This window comes from Mus caroli, chromosome 15 (assembly GCF_900094665.2).
Source record: "Mus caroli chromosome 15, CAROLI_EIJ_v1.1, whole genome shotgun sequence".
In the NCBI taxonomy this organism is placed as follows: Eukaryota; Metazoa; Chordata; class Mammalia; order Rodentia; family Muridae; genus Mus; species Mus caroli.
Window position 1 is genome coordinate 53,658,441 of NC_034584.1, and position 18,012 is coordinate 53,676,452.

General features: G+C 49.9%; 1 protein-coding gene across 1 annotated transcript; it reads left to right on the plus strand.

Annotated features, from left to right (window-relative positions):
* Positions 1 to 4,572: 4,572 nt before the first annotated feature.
* Positions 4,573 to 12,458, plus strand: Trib1 (tribbles pseudokinase 1). The gene is made up of 3 exons (XM_021183924.1): positions 4,573 to 5,451; positions 7,391 to 7,683; positions 10,160 to 12,458. Exons 1-3 carry the CDS (start codon positions 5,092 to 5,094, stop codon positions 10,623 to 10,625), a joined length of 1,119 nt encoding a protein of 372 aa, XP_021039583.1. The 5' UTR covers positions 4,573 to 5,091; the 3' UTR covers positions 10,626 to 12,458.
* The last annotated feature ends 5,554 nt before the right edge of the window (positions 12,459 to 18,012 follow it).

The following is an 18,012-nucleotide window of genomic DNA, read 5'->3' on the forward strand; positions in this document are numbered from 1 at the left end:
CACACACACACACACACACACACAGAGAGAGAGAGAGAGAGAGAGAACAAAATAGCCACACAAAGAAAACACATAGACACAGAGTGGGGGGAAGGGAGGAAGAGGAAAAGAGAGGGAGGGAGGATTTGGGCTTCTAACTCTCATTGCCAATGTAGCAGAGGAGCTGGCAAGTGGTACCATGTGGTAGACATTGTTATAGAGCCAACATCACCATTTAACCAGGAAGAATTACTTCCTGCCTGTATCCTATTGACTAATAGGTTTTATTCATTGTCTTGGGTTTTCACGTAAAGGCCTTTTTGAATTCTGGGCTATGGCAAGCCTTCACAATCCTGGCCACATTCACGCACAAGCCAATTTCCCCAAAGCGCTTTCCAATATTATAGTTACCTGTTTCCCTTGCAGGGAAAGAAAAGCAGGGCTTTCTTATACCCTTTACACAGGTGAGACAATCAAGGTACAAAAAGAGCAGTGCCTGAGAAGCAAGAGGGAAGTTCAGTCCAGACTTGGCAGCAAAGAAATCCCCAGGACCAAGATCAAGACAACTTCTTCACTCCCTTGTCCTTGTGAATGGCAGGCTCTGCCAGTGGCCATACGCCCGTTCCTGCACACATTCCTTCAAAGCTTAACTTCCTGCTTTCCTAGGCTATCTACAGCCTATCACCTAGGCAGGATTCCGTGTTTAACTCCGAAATGTGTCATGGAGTTACCAGTCCTGACTCTGCCCAAATGTTGTTTTTTCCAACAGTCCCTTATCGCCAGCAGTCCCTGCGGGTGACCCTCGTCCCACAGGGACTTGCTGAACCCCTCTTTTGTGATTGACCTTGAGCTGGGGGCTAGAGTGAGTCTGGTCAGACCCTTCTTTCCTGGAAATGTAGTCCAGTGGAAAGAGTCCCGGGAGATGGGATGTCCTTGCAGCTGGATGCAATTTACACCTGACTGCAGGTGCTGGGAAAATACAGAAGGTGTTCTGCAGGATGAGTAAGAGCTCATTAGCTTGGCAGAGGAAGAAGAAAGATTCTAGTGGGAGGGAATATTTTGGGCAACTGTGCAGAGGTGTGAATTGGCAGGTGTGTTTGGGGCCCTGCCAGGATCTGGCATGAGTAGGACAGAGACCAGGAGATGAAAAAGATGAGTCTTGAAAGGGAAGTGAGACCTGAACGAATGCAGGATGTGGATTTCCTCCGTGAGTCCTTCAGTGTTAGGCCAGAGCCTGATGCTCTCAGGTTCACGGTTCAAGGGTTCCTCTAGCGTTGTGCCAAAGAGGAACTGAGGAGGGCACCTTTACTTTGTCCACAGCACTTAGTAGGTACCCTGACACACAGTAGGTATTTGCTATTGGCTGAAAGGATGGTTTCATGGTTCAGAAGCTCTCTGCAGGAATCCAGTATATAGTCTTGCACTGAGTTGGAGGGGTGTATGTGGGGGGCGTGTTGTTGGGGAAGGGGCTAGACGAGGAAACAGAATTCAGGTCAGCAAGTTTACCAAGAATTTCCTGTGAGGAACTAGTTCCAAAGGTACTGGGAGAGCAGAAATCAAAGAACAAAGAATAGTCCTGAGGGTGACTTGGATTTTAGCGTCAGGAAGTTGCTGTCACCCTAGGACCGGAGGACAAGATGGTATCACCTGATCCCAGGAGGCCAGAATTGTTGGAGCGGGCCAGGCCATGCAGAGAAGATGTGGTAGACTAGGATCCTCAGGAGGTACACTCCGTTGGAAATGAGAAACTGGAATGGAGGATGTGGTACCCAGCAAGGGATGGCAGGAAAGGAGTTGGAAAGGGTAGAGGGACTAGCTAGGCTCATCTAAGGCAATCTAAGAAGGCTTCTGGTGCCTCCAGCTGAGAGCTTGGAACTGGGAATGCAGAGGGGGTACAGGTCCCTGCAAGAGGACAGGGCTTTATCTTTCCACCACCTCCTTGCTCTTTTCAGTCACAGCAGTGCTATTTCTTTGCAGCGATCAGGGAGAAAAATCTAGTCTCAAAGAGAAGCGTGGCTGTCCAGGAAATCATCACACAGAGAGGTTGCTATAGCTGGATGCCCAAGCAGGGAGAAAGATGTCTCCTGGTAACTCTCCTCTGCCTCCTACCTGCTCATGGTCTTCCAGAGCCTCCCACTGGTCATACTGGGGAAAAAAAACCAAAAAAAAAAAAAAAAAAAAAAAAAAAAACCAAAAAAACAAAAAAACAAAAAAAACAAACAAAAAAAAAAACCCAACCCAACCCAAAAAAACCAAAATTCAGTGAGTTTGTGAAGGCCATCCCAGGGAGCTGAGCAGAGGAGGACGGGGCACATGTTTAGCTGAGGTGTCATGGCAACGGTGGTTTGTGGTGATGTATCTCCCAGAAGAGGCTAACTAAGGGAGAGGAGGTACATACAGCATTCAGGTTAAGATAACCCATCACAGTATTGGGTTCATTATCCAGTAACAGGCCCAGCGGGCAGCTCAGTACATCCTAAGATTCCTTCAGGAGAGAATCTTATCAGGTAGATAAAAACCCTCAGGGTCTAGTGCAACTTCCTAAACATACTTGGTCCCCATAACCTGTCAAGATTCAGCTCCCTCTCCTAGCCAAGCTGCTGTTCTTAGATGGATTTCCTCTGGGCAGTTCGCATAATCCGATGGAGGCCTCCCTAACAGTTCCTTTCTTTGCAAATTGTGGTCTCCTCTGAGTCTACAAGAGTGCCGGAGAAGCTTCCCCTACGGACTACGGACTGCTTCCCGTAGCCTTTGAATCACAGCAAGGAAGCTAAAGGTTCTAGGCTTCCGTTTTTTTTTTTTTTTTTAATCAAATGGAACAAAATGTAATCCTATGAAGTGAGTGTAAAACTAAAGTTCATAACGTACGCAAAATGCTCAGAGTAAGGAGCCCGCACCCCCCTGGGCCACAACTGATGCCAATTATCATTACTGTCTCAATTTAAGTCTCCTAATCCCCAGCGCCTAACCCTTGGAGATGCTTAATTAGCGTTTGTTGAATGACTGGAGAATTAATGATGAAAAGGATTTATTCTTGGGTTTGACCTGGTTTTAGAAAATTAATTATTCAGCATAATTGCAAGAAAGGACATTGATAATAGGTATCTATGCTAAGTGAGGATCCAGAGACTCCAAACTGACCTGGTTTGCGAAAGAAGTGGAGGGGGGAAAAAACAAACAAAACCCAGCAACACAAAATGTGACTGCAAGCTGTTTCCAGGGAGCAAGGTCAGCCAGTTTCAAGAGCACACAACTCAAACTATATGAAAGTATACATGCGACCTTGTTCGCGTGCAGGTAGTACAGAGTGAATAGTATGGCAGTGAATAGAGTGACCCGTACCCCAGTATCCAATACTCCTGGCTGCATTGGCGCCCTAGACCCTCGGGCGCGTTATTGCAGGCGGGAGGGGACAGGAATCTGGCGCCAGCCACGTGGGCCCCTTCCGCCAGTTCCCCACATCCTTTGTTTCCCACCGGCCGGAGCTCAGGAAGCTCTTTCGGCGAGTCACCGCGAAGGGGCGGCCCAGGAGCTTGGAGAGGCTATTTCCGTGCAATCCGGGCGGGCGGCAGGCGCGGGAGGGGCGTGGAGGTGGAGGCAGAGCAGAAGGCCCAGTGTTTGCTTTTATTTCATCCAACAGAAGGTTCTATTTGTGGAAGCGAACAGACGCTGGGGATTAGAGTTGGGAGGGGGCAGGAAAAGAGGGGAAGGAAAAAAAAGCCACATTCACTACCACGCACAGGTCTTCCCCGGAACTACCGCGTGGGGGTGAATGACTGATAATGGAATTCATCACCTTTCCTCTCGCCCCTTCCTCCGGCTGCAGCCGCGACTCGGCGGCGCCCACAGCTCCATCGGGAGCTCCCCAAAGTGCAGAACGGCGGGGAAGGGGGGGCAACCCACTAGGGTAAAGGCGTGACCACTGGGTCTCAGCCAGCAGCCGGTGCGCAGCCAGGAGGTGCGCGCGGCCGCCGGGAGCTCGGTGCTCCATTGTGTTGTGTGAATGATGCGCGCGCACCAATCAGCGGTCGTTTCGCCCCCGCTGCCCCGCCCCTCCCGCCCACTTCCCCGGGAACCTGACGTCACGGGAGCTGTGCCTCCGCCCCCTCCCTGGGCTACCGGCCCGCGGGCCTGCGGTGGGGCGCGCGCAGCCTGCTGCCCAGCCCAACCCGGGGGGCGTGTGTGCGCGCCCAAGGCGTCCCAGGACGTTCCCACCTGCGCCTCGGCGCGCGCGGTCGGGAGCATCCCCAGGCTTCTGGCCACCCCTTACAGTTCCAGCCTCCAACTCCACCTCCCCTCCCCCCTAGTCCCCTCCCTCCGCTCCGGTGACTGCAAGCCCGGCGACGGGGCCGGAGTCGTCGCAGCCACCTCATTGCACAACCCGGCTTCCCAACTGTTTACACAGCCCGGGCTGTGAGTGTGTGTGTGTATACAGCGTGAGTCACCGGGAGGCGGAGGAGGTGGAGGAAAAGGAGAAGGAGTGCACTGGCCGGGATCAGTGCGGCACACACACTCAGAGTCCGTCACTCTCTCTCTCTCTCTCTCAGGCGGAGGAGGTGGAGGAAAAGGAGAAGGAGTGCACTGGCCGGGATCAGTGCGGCACACACACTCAGAGTCCGTCACTCTCTCTCTCTCTCTCTCTCTCTTTCTGAGCGCGTCTCGCTCGCTCACACGCCTGGAGCCCAGGAGCGCGCAGGATTCCGAGCGGCACGGAAAAGTTGTACCGGCTTTTACTTCAGACTAATTGCTTTGGGAAGTGCGTTTGCTCGGTGAAGCCAACGAGCCTGCGGAATCCTGTCCTCGAGGCTCAACACCAGGGAACTCGGGCCGCCTCCACGTCCCGGACTATCCACAGCTTCGGCAACAATAGCGGCGGCCACCGCCAACGAGGCGCCCAGACCTGGTGCCTGTGGGGTTCTGGAGACCTTAGCCGGCCTCCCACCATTGGACGCGTGGCCAGCGTGGTTCTTGTGGACAACGCCAGAGTCCTGGAACGGCTCCTCTTGGGGACCGATCCAAGCTCTATCTGCAAACTCCATCCCGCCGACTGGAAGAAGTCACAGCGCGGATCCAGGGATTTACAAAGCCGGGGCCGCTCCGGCCAGGGCCGCGATGCGGGTCGGTCCCGTGCGTTTTGCCCTGAGCGGCGCCTCGCAGCCCCGCGGTCCGGGTCTACTGTTCCCGGCTGCCCGGGGAACCCCGGCCAAGCGCCTGCTGGACACGGACGACCCGGCGGCCGTGGCGGCCAAGTGTCCGCGCCTCTCTGAGTGCTCGAGTCCCCCCGACTACCTCAGTCCCCCTGGCTCGCCCTGCAGCCCTCAGCCTCCGCCCTCCACGCAGGGAACCGGCGGCAGCTGTGTGAGCTCACCCGGGCCCAGCCGAATCGCTGACTACCTGCTGCTACCCCTAGCTGAGCGCGAGCATGTGTCCCGGGCACTGTGCATCCACACCGGCCGCGAGCTGCGCTGCAAGGTAAGCATCCTGGGACGGAGGTTGCGGGTCTGGGTCGTCCACAGAAGTGCCTAGGTTCCGGCCCACCGGGATCACAGTCCCGCCAGCGCTTGGGTTTGGCAAAGCAGATAAGGGCGTTGAGTTGGATAAGGAGGGTATTTTGGTCAGCTTCGTCTTTTTGGAGGTTGAGGGCTTTCCTGTGGAGTGTTTTTATCGTGAGGGTTAGGCGGTCTAGAGGAAGTGCAGGGTTCAGTTCTTTTATCTCTGTTCTTTTCTTTGGCGCTCTGTATTGCTAGCGCGTGGCGTTCCATTTAAGTTTGGAATTGCAGTGGGTTCCAGAGCCATGCCATTGCCCTGCTCTCATCCCCCTCCTCCCCCTGTCCTGGAAGGACGCCCTGCAGTGTGTGCCTCCTCGGGACTTGGAGCAACTGGCAAGCTCTTTGCCGGAGGCTCGCGGCGTGGGTTCTGCATAGACCAAGTCGGGCTGCTTTTTACCTAGGGGATTCTGGACTTGAACTCCTGTTGGGACCAGCATACAGCCCACCCCAGGAAGTGTTGGGATGGGGTGGTCTTAAGCGTGGGAAGGCTTCTGGCCAGCATCGGAGTGTTGGAAAACTTCCAGAGGCTCGCTTCCACTTGCTTTAGTTTGAGGCCGGCAATTTTCATTGCAACATTAGGAGTACAACTAGATACAGGATGGCCCGGCTCTCCGGGAGAGCGCGTAGCCCAGGACGGCTGCGCAGTGTGCTCTTCGTGAGCCGGACACCCTATCTCTGGGCCATTGAGAGCCCCACTGACTCCTTTCATTCTCCTGGAGTTAAAAGTGGCATCTGGGTTTCCAACAACTCACCTGAAAGCCACCCCCCCCCCAGCGCCCCACTTCTCCGTTTGCTGCTGCCACCTACTGTCCACCCGCGTGAAATCTCTGATGCGTGGTCAAGCCCAGAGAGAAACTCTTTTTCTTCTTGGTGGATGAGAACAGTTTTGGGAGAGAAACGGATGGGGCGGGAGGAGAAGGCAGCAGAGATATTTTTTTTCCCAAGTTGGTACTAGAGCAGCCACCTCAGAGGTGGGGTTGGTCTGGGTCATTGTGCAACCCCTTCCAGTTCCTCTGAGCAGATAATAGCCGAATCCAGATGGTGACAGCCCGTGTGTCACCATTTCCAGTTGCGTCTAGGATATGAGTAACCGGGCTGAACAAAAGGCCCTTAAAGAGACCAGCCAGCTTCTTAGAGGATTTGCTACCCGTTGGGGGGAGGGGGCAACCAGGGTAGATGGGGGTCGAGGAAACAAACAGGAAAAAAGAGAAGACCTAGAGAGGTGCCTAACCCCTCCCGTAAGAAAGTAACTACAGGCTGCTTCCACCTGAGTCGCAGCCATAGGCAGGCTGCATAAGGCTGCTTTGTCAGTCTCTCCTTCCAAGTCATCGGTTCCTTCTGACTAATGACAGCTCTGCGTGTTTGCTGCCTCAGCTTCCCGTGGAGGCTGCAAAGTCACCACATTCTTTGACTGTGCTCTGCTGAGCCTCCTGGGTTCGCAGGAGATGCATGCATGTTTAGCTGTTGATTTTTCACCCTTAGGGATGCTGGGGGTACCTTCCCCTAGCTACTTACTGTCTGCTAGGAAGAGCTACAGTAGGGAGCTGGGCTTGCTTGGCTCCTGGGAGCTGATGGCCCCCTAAAAGACAAAAGCATTTGCAGAAGGGAGTTCTTCCAGTCACCCTACAGTAGGGGGTGGGCTCTGGGAGTATGCTGGCCCAGATCCCAAGGTGTAGCAGGTTTGTTGTAAGGGTATCCTAACAGCTGGAGCTCTGAGGGGGTACCCAGAAAAGAATATATGAATGGGGCTTATTGCCATTGAAAGCCCAAAGATTGAGAACTCCAGCCCAGCTTCAGATAGGACCTTGGAGGCGGCCCCCTGGCTTTCTCATCCCTTAAACAGGTCACTTTTCTCCCCACAGGAGTTCCCCATTAAACACTACCAGGACAAAATCAGGCCTTACATCCAGCTACCGTCCCATAGCAACATCACTGGCATCGTGGAGGTGCTCCTTGGTGAGAGCAAGGCCTACGTCTTCTTCGAGAAGGACTTTGGAGACATGCACTCCTATGTGCGGAGCCGGAAACGGCTTCGGGAAGAGGAGGCCGCTCGGCTCTTCAAGCAGATTGTTTCCGCCGTTGCCCACTGCCACCAGTCGGCCATCGTGCTGGGGGACCTGAAGCTCAGGAAGTTCGTCTTCTCCACTGAGGAGAGGTAGGCAGCTGACACAGCACCTCTGGTGGCCTTTTGGAACAACAACAGCAACAACAACCCCCCACCCCCCAAAAAAACAAAAAAACCCAATGAAACAAAATAAAACAAAACCCCTAAAGGCACAGGTCATGCCGTTAGGTGCAAGATAAACCCAAGGGCTCAGGTCTTCTCTGCTGTTAGTACTAAGTCCTGCATCTGGGAAGTGATGGCCAAGCCCAGTTTATTCTCTGCTCTATTGGATGAAGCATAGGGAAGCCTAGAGGTGTGTTGGTGCTTTTCTCGATGCTACCTGTTGACAGGATGCCCTTCCTGTCCCTGTCTCAGGCTCAGGTTTATCTCCTTTTGTCAGAAAGGTCAGTCTTTTGGGGAAAAGGTGTCCACTTGTCCTTGACTCCCAAGAGGTGCTCAAATTCTTACTTCCGTGCCCTGCCTCTGCTGTACCTAGAAGACATTACAGAGCTAGTTGTGTTGTTGTGTTGGCAGAATAGCAACCATCCCTCTCACAGCAAACTCCCGTTCTATTTGAGCCTGGGCGCACCCCACACCTCCCAGTAGTTGTTTCCCATTCTCTGGTGAGTTTTTAAAGACATCTCATCAACTCCATCTTCAGAAAATAACCACATTGAATAATAAATGGAAGTTGGCTAGCGTGCACTGCTAAATATAGTTCCTGGCTTACCTCACAAAGGACAAGATGTGCTTGATAAGGGAATAAATAAGGAGACAGTAAGATCTGAAGTGGAGGCTTCACCAAGAGAACCCAGGAAGCAGCATGAGCTAACCACACTTCATTCTGCAGCCAGACTCCGACTCTGTCCGTGGTGGGAGGATAGAGATTGCCTGTCTGTAGAATTGTCCTGTGGGAGTGAGTTACTTTCTCGAATACAGTTACACAGGACTTGCCCTAACTGTGCACTTTTACCTGTAACACCAGGGCCCCCCTAAAACAGTTACAGAGGTCCCCAAAGTGTGTGTGTTTGTATCTGACCTTGCACTGACTATCGAAACACACAGGATTAGCAAAGAGAAACTGTTTGCTGTGAAGAAGTGTCCGGTTCCTGGCTGGTGTGTGCTTCTTTGATAATGGCGATGCCTATTTTTGAAACATGCACTACACACCTCCTCACCAGCTTTTGAAATCTGCATTGCACAGGCCAGTGTCATGGGCATAGGGTTTGGTAACCCGAGGGTTAAGCAATGGCAGGCTGACGTTATTCCTGTAGCCAGCACAGGTGCAGGGTTTTAGTACTACAGGAGCCAATCAGGGGCAGACACCCGAGGGTTGAGTCATATTTTCCGTTTACAGAACCGATGGGTATTTTACATAACAGGGAGGTCATGCTGAGGACATACCGAAGTTAGCACATGTATACTACACTCCAGGGAACAGGAAGGCTGGAAAGGAAAAAAAGAAAGAAAAGAAAGAAACTACCAGACCTTTGATAGGAAAAGGAACTGACCAACTGTTTGCATGTAACTTCACAACAAGTGACTTACTAAAATTGGCCTGCTTCTCTGAAGCAGGCCCCGGATATTAGAGGTACCCCACGTGGTCCTGGGGGCGTTCGGGGGGGGGGGTATCAAGAAGATGTGGGTGGCTGGCTCTGCGTCAGGAGGCACCTGCAGCTTTATAAGAGTTCCTTCGACCAAAGGTCTTGTAGACTGTGGTTTCTTTAGTAGACTTGGTTTCTGGACTTTCTTTCACATTCTACAATGACTTCTTTAACAACGATTATCTATAAAACAGAGATTCTCATGTGGGATAAAGACTCATGTACCTTGATCTACAGTCCTAGGGGTGGGTGTTCAGGGGCCCCTGTAGCCTTCACATCTATCAGCCACGCACGTTTGTTCACATAACTTCTCTGTCAGGACTAAGTAGTCTTTGTCGTGAAACAAACAGCCCAATAAATGCAATTATTAAACATTTCTTGTCACCATCCCCCTCTGGTTATTGCAGCTGGGACTTGGGTGAATGAGATTTTGTAGGTGTGGGGGCAGTAGTGTCGACAGCCCTGGGCAGTCAGTGTCACAGTAAGAGACTGGTAGCCTGGACGATGGATACACAGCCCCCACCTGAGGAAGGAGGATGCATACCCTCACTCTCCCATGACAACTTTGTAGAACATGCCAGTCTTCCCCTGAAACCAGCTCCCCATTTTGCACTGTGAACTTTGTCAGTTGTGTAACCCTTTTAGGATATCATAAGCTCTAGCATCATGAATATTATTTGAGACTTTGCATCATCCCCTCTGCCCCCGGGCACTCTCTCGATACTTTGCAAACATTTATTGCAGTTTGTATTGGTTTGTGAAATCGCCCGTCCTGGCTGTTTGCAGGGCAGCGCTCACTAGATGAAGGGGTAAATGACATTCCAACGGCCTTGGCTGTTAGTGCCTGTGGGCACTGTTATTGGGAAGTGCTTGTTCCATGGCAGCTGGTCTGAAAATAATAGCTTCATTTCTCTCTCCCACAGAACCCAGCTTAGACTGGAAAGCCTGGAAGATACTCACATCATCAAGGGTGAAGATGATGCGCTGTCAGATAAACATGGCTGCCCAGCCTACGTGAGCCCCGAGATCCTCAACACTACTGGGACCTACTCCGGAAAGGCGGCGGACGTCTGGAGCCTCGGGGTGATGCTCTATACGCTTTTGGTCGGACGATACCCCTTTCATGACTCAGATCCGAGTGCCCTTTTTTCCAAAATCCGCCGTGGACAGTTCTGCATTCCTGAGCACGTCTCCCCCAAAGCCAGGTGCCTCATCCGAAGCCTCCTGAGACGAGAACCTTCTGAGAGACTCACAGCTCCTCAGATCTTACTCCATCCCTGGTTCGAGTATGTCCTGGAACCGGGCTATGTTGACTCTGAAATAGGAACTTCCGATCAGATTGTTCCTGAGTACCAGGAGGACAGTGACATAAGTTCCTTCTTCTGCTAGTCCCCCCCAAAAAAACCTCAGAAACCTCATAATTCTCACACATGGCATTTCTAATGATGGGCAGGCCCTCTTACATGGTGCCAGCCAGATTTGGGGACGGAGCACCATTGTCCTTGTGAGGCTCAATGTGGTGTCACCTCTCTGGGCTGAGTGACTTGATTTGACCAGCATGCACTCAGATTAGCTGCTCGACAGAGGTGTCCCCTTTTCGATGAACCATCATGACTATTCCAGTGTCGGATGCAAGGGTGCCACGGGCTCTGAAGCCAACGCGCATCCCACGCGGTCAGGTGTAGTAGTGAACTTGAACATTTGAATGGGAAGGAAGCACTTCGCACAGTGGCATTTGAACAAGGTGGCAATCGGTTGGAGTAACAAACTCCCCTTGCTGCTGCAGTTTCTCCTACCAGAAGTTTTTCTTTTCTTTTTTTAACCCTTACTCTCCCTGCAGACTCACCCATGACTCTGTTCCGGCATTGGAATAGATGGAGTGAGAAACCCTGCCTGAACCCAGACTCTTCCCCCAGAGCCAAGACCTCCTATGCAATAATGCCCCCCACAACCCCACCTTGGGACCTATCCCCTGCAGCTATGAAAGCAGTCACCAGCTAATTGTGGAAAAGTATCAGGAGATTCAAATTCTTGGCTGTTTCAGAACTCTTGAGCTCAGTCAGGCAGCGATGTTTTTAAAGAAATTAATTTGATCATGTGGAATCTGTTAGCTCTTAAGGCTCTCCTCGAATATGGCAGCATTTGGCCAGCACTCCCTACGCCCACCGTTAGGACCATCTCTGGGTGGAACATTTTGTGTGTGCAGACAAGGGTGAGGAGACTCGCCAGCCTGCTCTCTCAGGAGCACGTGTGAACCGTCTTCGTGCTTCAGAGAAAGTGAGTTTGAGACAGTCTTGCAAGATTCTCAGACAAAAGGAAACCGGACGCCAACCTCCCACGGGTTTACTGTGCCTCTGGCATCCAGGGTCTTCAGTTTCCCGTGCTTGGCTCTTTGGGGTTCACGTGTCATGTTGTTGATGACCCTATCTGTGAAGCCGGCTCTGGAGTGACAGAGAGAACCTCAAAAATGTAGCTGGAAAGGACTTTAAAACTCTGCATCCGATGCAGAGTCTCGCCCCTAGCTGCCTACCCGAGATCCCTTGCTTCAATCTCCCCAGGTGGGGGACCTGGCCTCTGCCTAAATGCTTCTGGAGACGGAAACATATTCCCTACAGGGAATGAAGCTTCTCAGAGAAACTGCCGAAAGTTGCATTAAAAAAAAAAAAAGTACAGAAGAAATAGTTGCCACTGTCTAGGACAGTGCTGAAGTCAGGTGGTTAAACGGGTAACAGAAATACTGTATTGTGAGAAATGACACAACAGAAGCCGGCAGGCATCTTTAAGGGCTATGCCTAGGGAGACTACTAACATGGAGACAATGCCGTGTATACCTCACGTACTGTGTGCTTTATATTTGTATATACATTTTACCTTTTATACAGATGTCCGATTGTTGTCATTTGGCTCTGCAGCTTGTTTTGTCGTCTGTGTCTGTCTGAGGAACCTGTGTGTCCAGAGCCATGTGAAATGTGAATGATTGTTGGCAATATAATCTTGAGAGGCTGGTGGGACTTGGGGAAGGAGCAGGGACAGGCCTCTGTTGGTATCACCCAGCTCCTGTGTATCTGTGATACATTCCCTGGCTGAGGACTCGGGGCTGGCCTGGGCATTCGCCCGGACTGCTGGAAACACTAGGTCTCCTGTGCGTGTGTGGAAAGGTAATAGTGGCACAACGTTGCTAACTTGTAGAGAACTTTTAATAAATATGGTTTCGTAAAGAAATATAGTGAGTTTCCTTTGTGTGCACGCTGCCTTCCTGTGACTGTCCCTGGCTACAGCGAGATACCCTTTGACTTTCTGGCTGCAGTGTCTCACGGACACAAGAGAGTCAGACAGGTGGTTGGCTACTTTATTTTTTTTCGTTTTATATAGTCCTGCTTAGCATGGAATCGCTATGTAGACCAGGCCGGTCTTGAACTCACAGAGGTCTTTGTGCCTCTGGAATTAAAGGCATGTGTAATTATGCCTGCCTGGAATCTGCCTTTTTGTGTGTGTGTCTGAACATGTGTGCTTTAATGGGCAGGGCTCACATGCAGAATGAGGTGGGTGGGTGTTGTGGTCTGGGTTGGAAGCATTGGAGGGTAGTGTAACATGGATTTTTGAGTTCAAGAGTTGAAGAATTGGCTGCCTTTTGACAGGCTTGGGTGGTTCACACCTGCCTTGGCTTTCCGATACTGTGGAAGCTGAGACAGGCACATCAAGAGTTCAAGACCAGCTTGGGCTATATAGCAAGTCTGTTTCAAAAACAATAAAATGAATTCTCTGGCTTTTGATTTCAGGTTTTTTGGTTTTGGTTTTGGTTAGAGAAATGGAGAATTTGAGAAAAGCTATGAATACCCCAGAAGAACATTATAGAATATTTACCACTTTATTCCCCCAGAGAGAGGGCCATGTAGGTTCCAGAAGACACCTGCCCCTCAGCTTTAAAGCTGATTATAATATGATTAGTAATGGCATTTCTTTCCGTCTCCGCCCCCCTCTGTAAGTATAAATATTAAAATAAGGAAAAACTGCTTAGAAAACATTGACTCTGTTACAGGGATGACTCGATTGAGTTAGGTTTCTCGTTTCACTATGTCTTGACAACCTCTTTGAAACAAAGCAAATTAGTCGGATTAAAATGATATGCGCAAGGAAAGGGGAGGGGCTCCCATCTCTGCCCCAAGCTGAGGCCCTGCTGACCGCCCATGCCCATGGACAGCAAACACTGGAATCTGGAGAGAGGAAGGAAGTGGTGAGAGCATTGAGGGTAGATATGGAAGAGTTACGGGAAGGTGTGGGGAGTGTGTAAGATCAGAATGTGTGCAAGTCAAGTATGAAATCCTCAAAGCAGTTAGTATACAGTTTTAACAGTAAATGAAGCCACAGAGCTGAGGAAATGGCTATTGGGCTGTAGATGCCTGTCACCGAGCCTGACAAGCTTAATTTGGTCCCCAGGACCCACCTGGTGAGAGAAGGGGACTGACCATTAAGTTGTCCTTTGACCTCTGTACATGACTGTGGCACCAGATACCACACCACATTGTAAGTGCAGTGAATTCTCATGAAGACAACATCAGATCTAGAACATAAAATAGGACCTGTCCATCCCTGCTTGGCACTGGTTCCCAAGGCAACCACTATAGGGCACACTGTTATTTTTTGGTTTGTTTTAATGGTTTACTTGTTTGCCACAGGGTACTTCTGTTGTAGCCCAGGCTGCTCTCAAACTCAGCCCTGCCTCAGCCTCCCAAATGCCTGGTTCATGAGATACATCTTTTTAATAAAAAAAAATTTTTTATAAGAATTTTATACATGATGATGACTCTATTCACATCTTTTCTATCCCTCATTGACTGCCAGTTCTTCTCGTATCCACCTCACTCTTCTCAAATTCGTGCCCTTTTCTTTGACTATTGTTAATATACATGTGAGCATAAAAGCAACCCAATGAGTCCTTTAGCTTCGCTCCTCCCTATGTATGTTTAGGGCCGACCACTTGGGATTGGCTAGCCCCAGAGAAACTGATTTTCTAGTGAGATAAAATTTTAACTAACCTTAACCATGAAGCTTAGGTATCAGCTCTGGGCAGAGGTGCCAGGTGACACGTTTTTTGATCCTTTGCTACAACATTCAGTTGGAGGTAACTTAGGAAAGCAGGACCCATGGGATCGGAGTCATTGCAGCACGGGCCATGTGACTCTCGGGAGCCACAAAGAACAGAGAGCACAAGAAGCGTGTGGGAAATAAGCAAACGGTGGGAGAACCGGCCAAGTGTGGTAACGCTTCTAATCCCAGCACTTTCAGAGGCTGAAGCAAGAGGAACAGGGGTTCAAGGCCAGTCACAGCTACACAGAAAGTCTGAGGCCAGCTTGAGCTCCACGAGACCCTGAAGTCAACCTCCCCAAAATAAAAATCCATAAAACCAAAAATGAAACCAGGAGAAGGGCTGGTCCTGGTCTTTTTATGAACAGGACCTTCAACCCTGAAGTTCCCTGGCGAAACCCAGAATCCATGCTACCGTTCCTCCCTGCTCCAGTGAACCCAAGTTGCCTTGGTGCAATTCCTTGGGCACACACAGAGAATACTTTGGACTTCCCTAGCTTTAATCTGAGGATTTCAAAACACTGCAAGCAATTAAGGTTACAACACCCCTTTGTACTGTTGTTACATGTATCAGATGGAGAGAAAAATGGGTCACGATTGGCCAGGCTGACATGTGATACCACAGACACATACATTTAATCTCCCTCAAGCAGATCAGGAGGAACTGCGCCCAGCTGGCTGAGAGAACTTGACTGGGTCACTCACTTTTATTTTCTCTTGTGTCCTTTATATAGCTGACACTTGGATAGGTAGTAACACCACTAAATGATACTTTCTATAAGTCCTGGAATGGTTGTGTGTATGTGTGTGTGTTCTGTAGCACAGATGACACCGAACCCAGTCTTCCTGCTTCAGCCCTGTGTTTCACAACATCTGGAATTTCTAGACATTTTATTCTTTCACATCACTTTTATGCACAATATACTTTCTAGAAGTTGCTCCCTTTTGGTATGCACACTTGTTGAGTGAACTAGGCAAGTCAAATATTTCCCCACTTATATTTGAGAGAATGAAGTGTCTTTCAGTAGCTGCTCAGGAGTAGCCAACTCATAGGTAGCATATGAACTTGGCCCTTTAGATTCCATACCTAGCGTTCTCAGTCTGCATGCCACTATACTGTCTGCTGGTAAGAAATAACAATGAGGAGTGTCTGAAACACTTCTCCAAATGTGGAGTCTTTTAACTTAAAAATAACCTAGTATATTTAGTCAATAAACATTGAAGCGTTAGCAAAAGAAACGAGGGCTCCATCATTCAATCCACAAACATGCTTTATGCCTATCCTGAGCTTGACACTGTGGTCAACTTCATGGCGGAGACTCAGTGCTGGCTTGTTGGGAGAACTCCAAGTGGCCAAGGACCGCTGAAGCCTTACTCTTTCCTGGCACTTAGCATAGTGCTTACTGAAGGGAAAGGGCAAATGCCACGGATGGATGAAGTGATGGGTGGATGGATGAGTGGGTGGGTCATGAGTAGACTGAGAGATGGATGGATGGAGACCCTCCAGCAGCTCAGAGCCTAACAGGCCTCCAGGTCAGAGAACCGTGAACATGAAGGTAGACATCTTAGTCTGTGGTCTCCTCTTGTGTCTGAAGGGTCTGCCGTTTCTATTGACTTTTAAGCAGGAGTGACATTGTTTGATTTCTTAGGTCCTTTCTGCTGTTGTTTTGAGATTCTGTTGGAAACAGGGCCTACACCTTGCCAGAGAGGCTGTGGGAACAGCCTTGTGCTTCCTTTCAAAACTAGACCCGGGCCATGCGATGGCTTCCTTGCCTAATTTCCTCCTGGATGAGGAAAGGCGCTGTAGCAATTGGAGGTGATGGAATTGGCTTTTCAACACGGCTTTGGCTGGGAAAGGGAGGGCAAGTGCATAGTTAATCATCCACTCCTCCCAGAAAGTAAACAAACAAGCAAGCAAAGAGGGGGAGCAGATCCCAGCACGATCCCTGGGAACCAGCACAAGAGCCTTCACCTCCTTCCTTAATGATCTCAGTGGAAGTGACTTCACAGTTGCTGGAAGAGGAAGGGGAAAACTCTCTAACAAGCATGAGGCCTTGGGTTTGGTCCCCAGTACTGTACAAGCTGGGCATGATGATGCTTCTGTGTCAAACTAGTACTCTGACGTTGAAGGACGCGTCTGAGGCCATGGAAGGAGTTCAAGGACAGCTTGGGACACACGAGACGCTGTTTCAAACATAAGAAAAGTGGCAGAGAAAGGGTCACAAAGAAATGGCTTCCTGGTAAAATCGGTAGCTTCCCAAGCCTAATGAATCCAGTGTGATTCCAAGAACCAGAACCGGAACTGGAACCTGGATACTGTAATCGAAGTATTTCTATGGCAAGAGAGGAGGCAGGGGTTGGAGAACCTTTGAAGGGCTCATGAGTGAGCTAGCCTGGAGTAAATAGCACAGTGGCAGAAACAGAAGAGAGGTCCTTTGTCAAAAGCAAGGTGGGGGTGGGGGTGGTGGATGTGGTGGCGTGTGCCCTAAATCCAGTGCTGGGAAGTGGAGCTCAATCCCAACATTAGAGGGATGGAAGCAGTCAAGTTGAGAGCAGTCTGGGCTACATAGCTAGTTCCAGCCCAGGAAGGTCTACATTGTGAGACCTGTCTCAGGCAAGAACACATTAAAAACAAAAACCAAAAAACGGTGAACCCAAGAAACAAAAACAAGGCGATGAAAAGAGAGAACCAACTTATTGTTTGCACTTAAACACACACACATGGGCACAAATAAATAAAACAAAGCACTAGGAAGATGGCTCAGTGGGTTAGAGTGCTTGGTATACAAGCAGGGTTTGACTCCACAGCACCTACATTAAAACAAACAAACAAACAAACAAACAAACAAACAAACAAACAAGCATAGTGTGCTTTCCCTAACTCCAGCACTGGGGGTGGAGACAAGCAGATCCTGGGCGCTCTATGGCAAGCCAGTATAGTCAAAATGGTAAGCTTTGCGTTTAGTGAGAGACCCTGTCTCAAGACAATAAGGCCAAGAGCATCTTCCTCTGCACGATCTTGCATGGGTATATGTACTTGCTTGCTTACCTGCATGAACACCCTTTGAAATTATGAAAAAGAGAAATAAAATAAAGAGGAGGAGGTGGTGATGGAAGAAAAGGAGGAGGAAGAGGAGGAGGAGGAGGAGGAAACAGGAGCATCAGAAGAAATAATCAATCCTTGCTTGCCTGTGTATTTGTAGCTGCTTATAGATTGTATCAGTTTGTCTCCTCAAGGAGCCAGATGGAGGAAATGTGGTGCTGAGACCCAAGACTGAAAAGAGGCTAGAGCAGAGATTCTCAACCTGTGGGTCGTGACCCCCTGGGGGGGGGAAGGGTCGATGATTCACAGGGGTTGTCTAAGACCATGGGAAAACACAGAGATTTACATTATGAATCATAACAGTAACACCGTTGCAGTTACGAAGCAGCAATAAAAGTGATTTTATGGTACGGGTTCACAGTAACGCTAGGCTCTGCAGTAAAGGGTGGCAGCATTAGGAAGGCGGAGAACCACTCAGCTAGAGTCTCACATGGTGAGATGTCAGGTCAGGCTTTCGGGTATGAGAACTCTGCCCTTTTCTGCTTGGTTCTAACTTGCTAGACCAGCAAGACTACATCTTTTCATCTTTTTTTTTTTTTTTTTGAGCAGCTGATTTTGTTGATGTTTTTCATACTGAGTTCCAGGACA

Coding starts and splice junctions, on each gene's coding strand:
- Trib1 (XM_021183924.1), top strand. CDS start 5,092: ATGCGGGTCGGTCCCGTGCGTTTTGCCCTGAGCGGCGCCTCGCAGCCC. Junction 5,452..7,390: donor GCCGCGAGCTGCGCTGCAAG/GTAAGCATCCTG, acceptor TTCTCCCCACAG/GAGTTCCCCATTAAACACTA. Junction 7,684..10,159: donor GTCTTCTCCACTGAGGAGAG/GTAGGCAGCTGA, acceptor TCTCTCCCACAG/AACCCAGCTTAGACTGGAAA.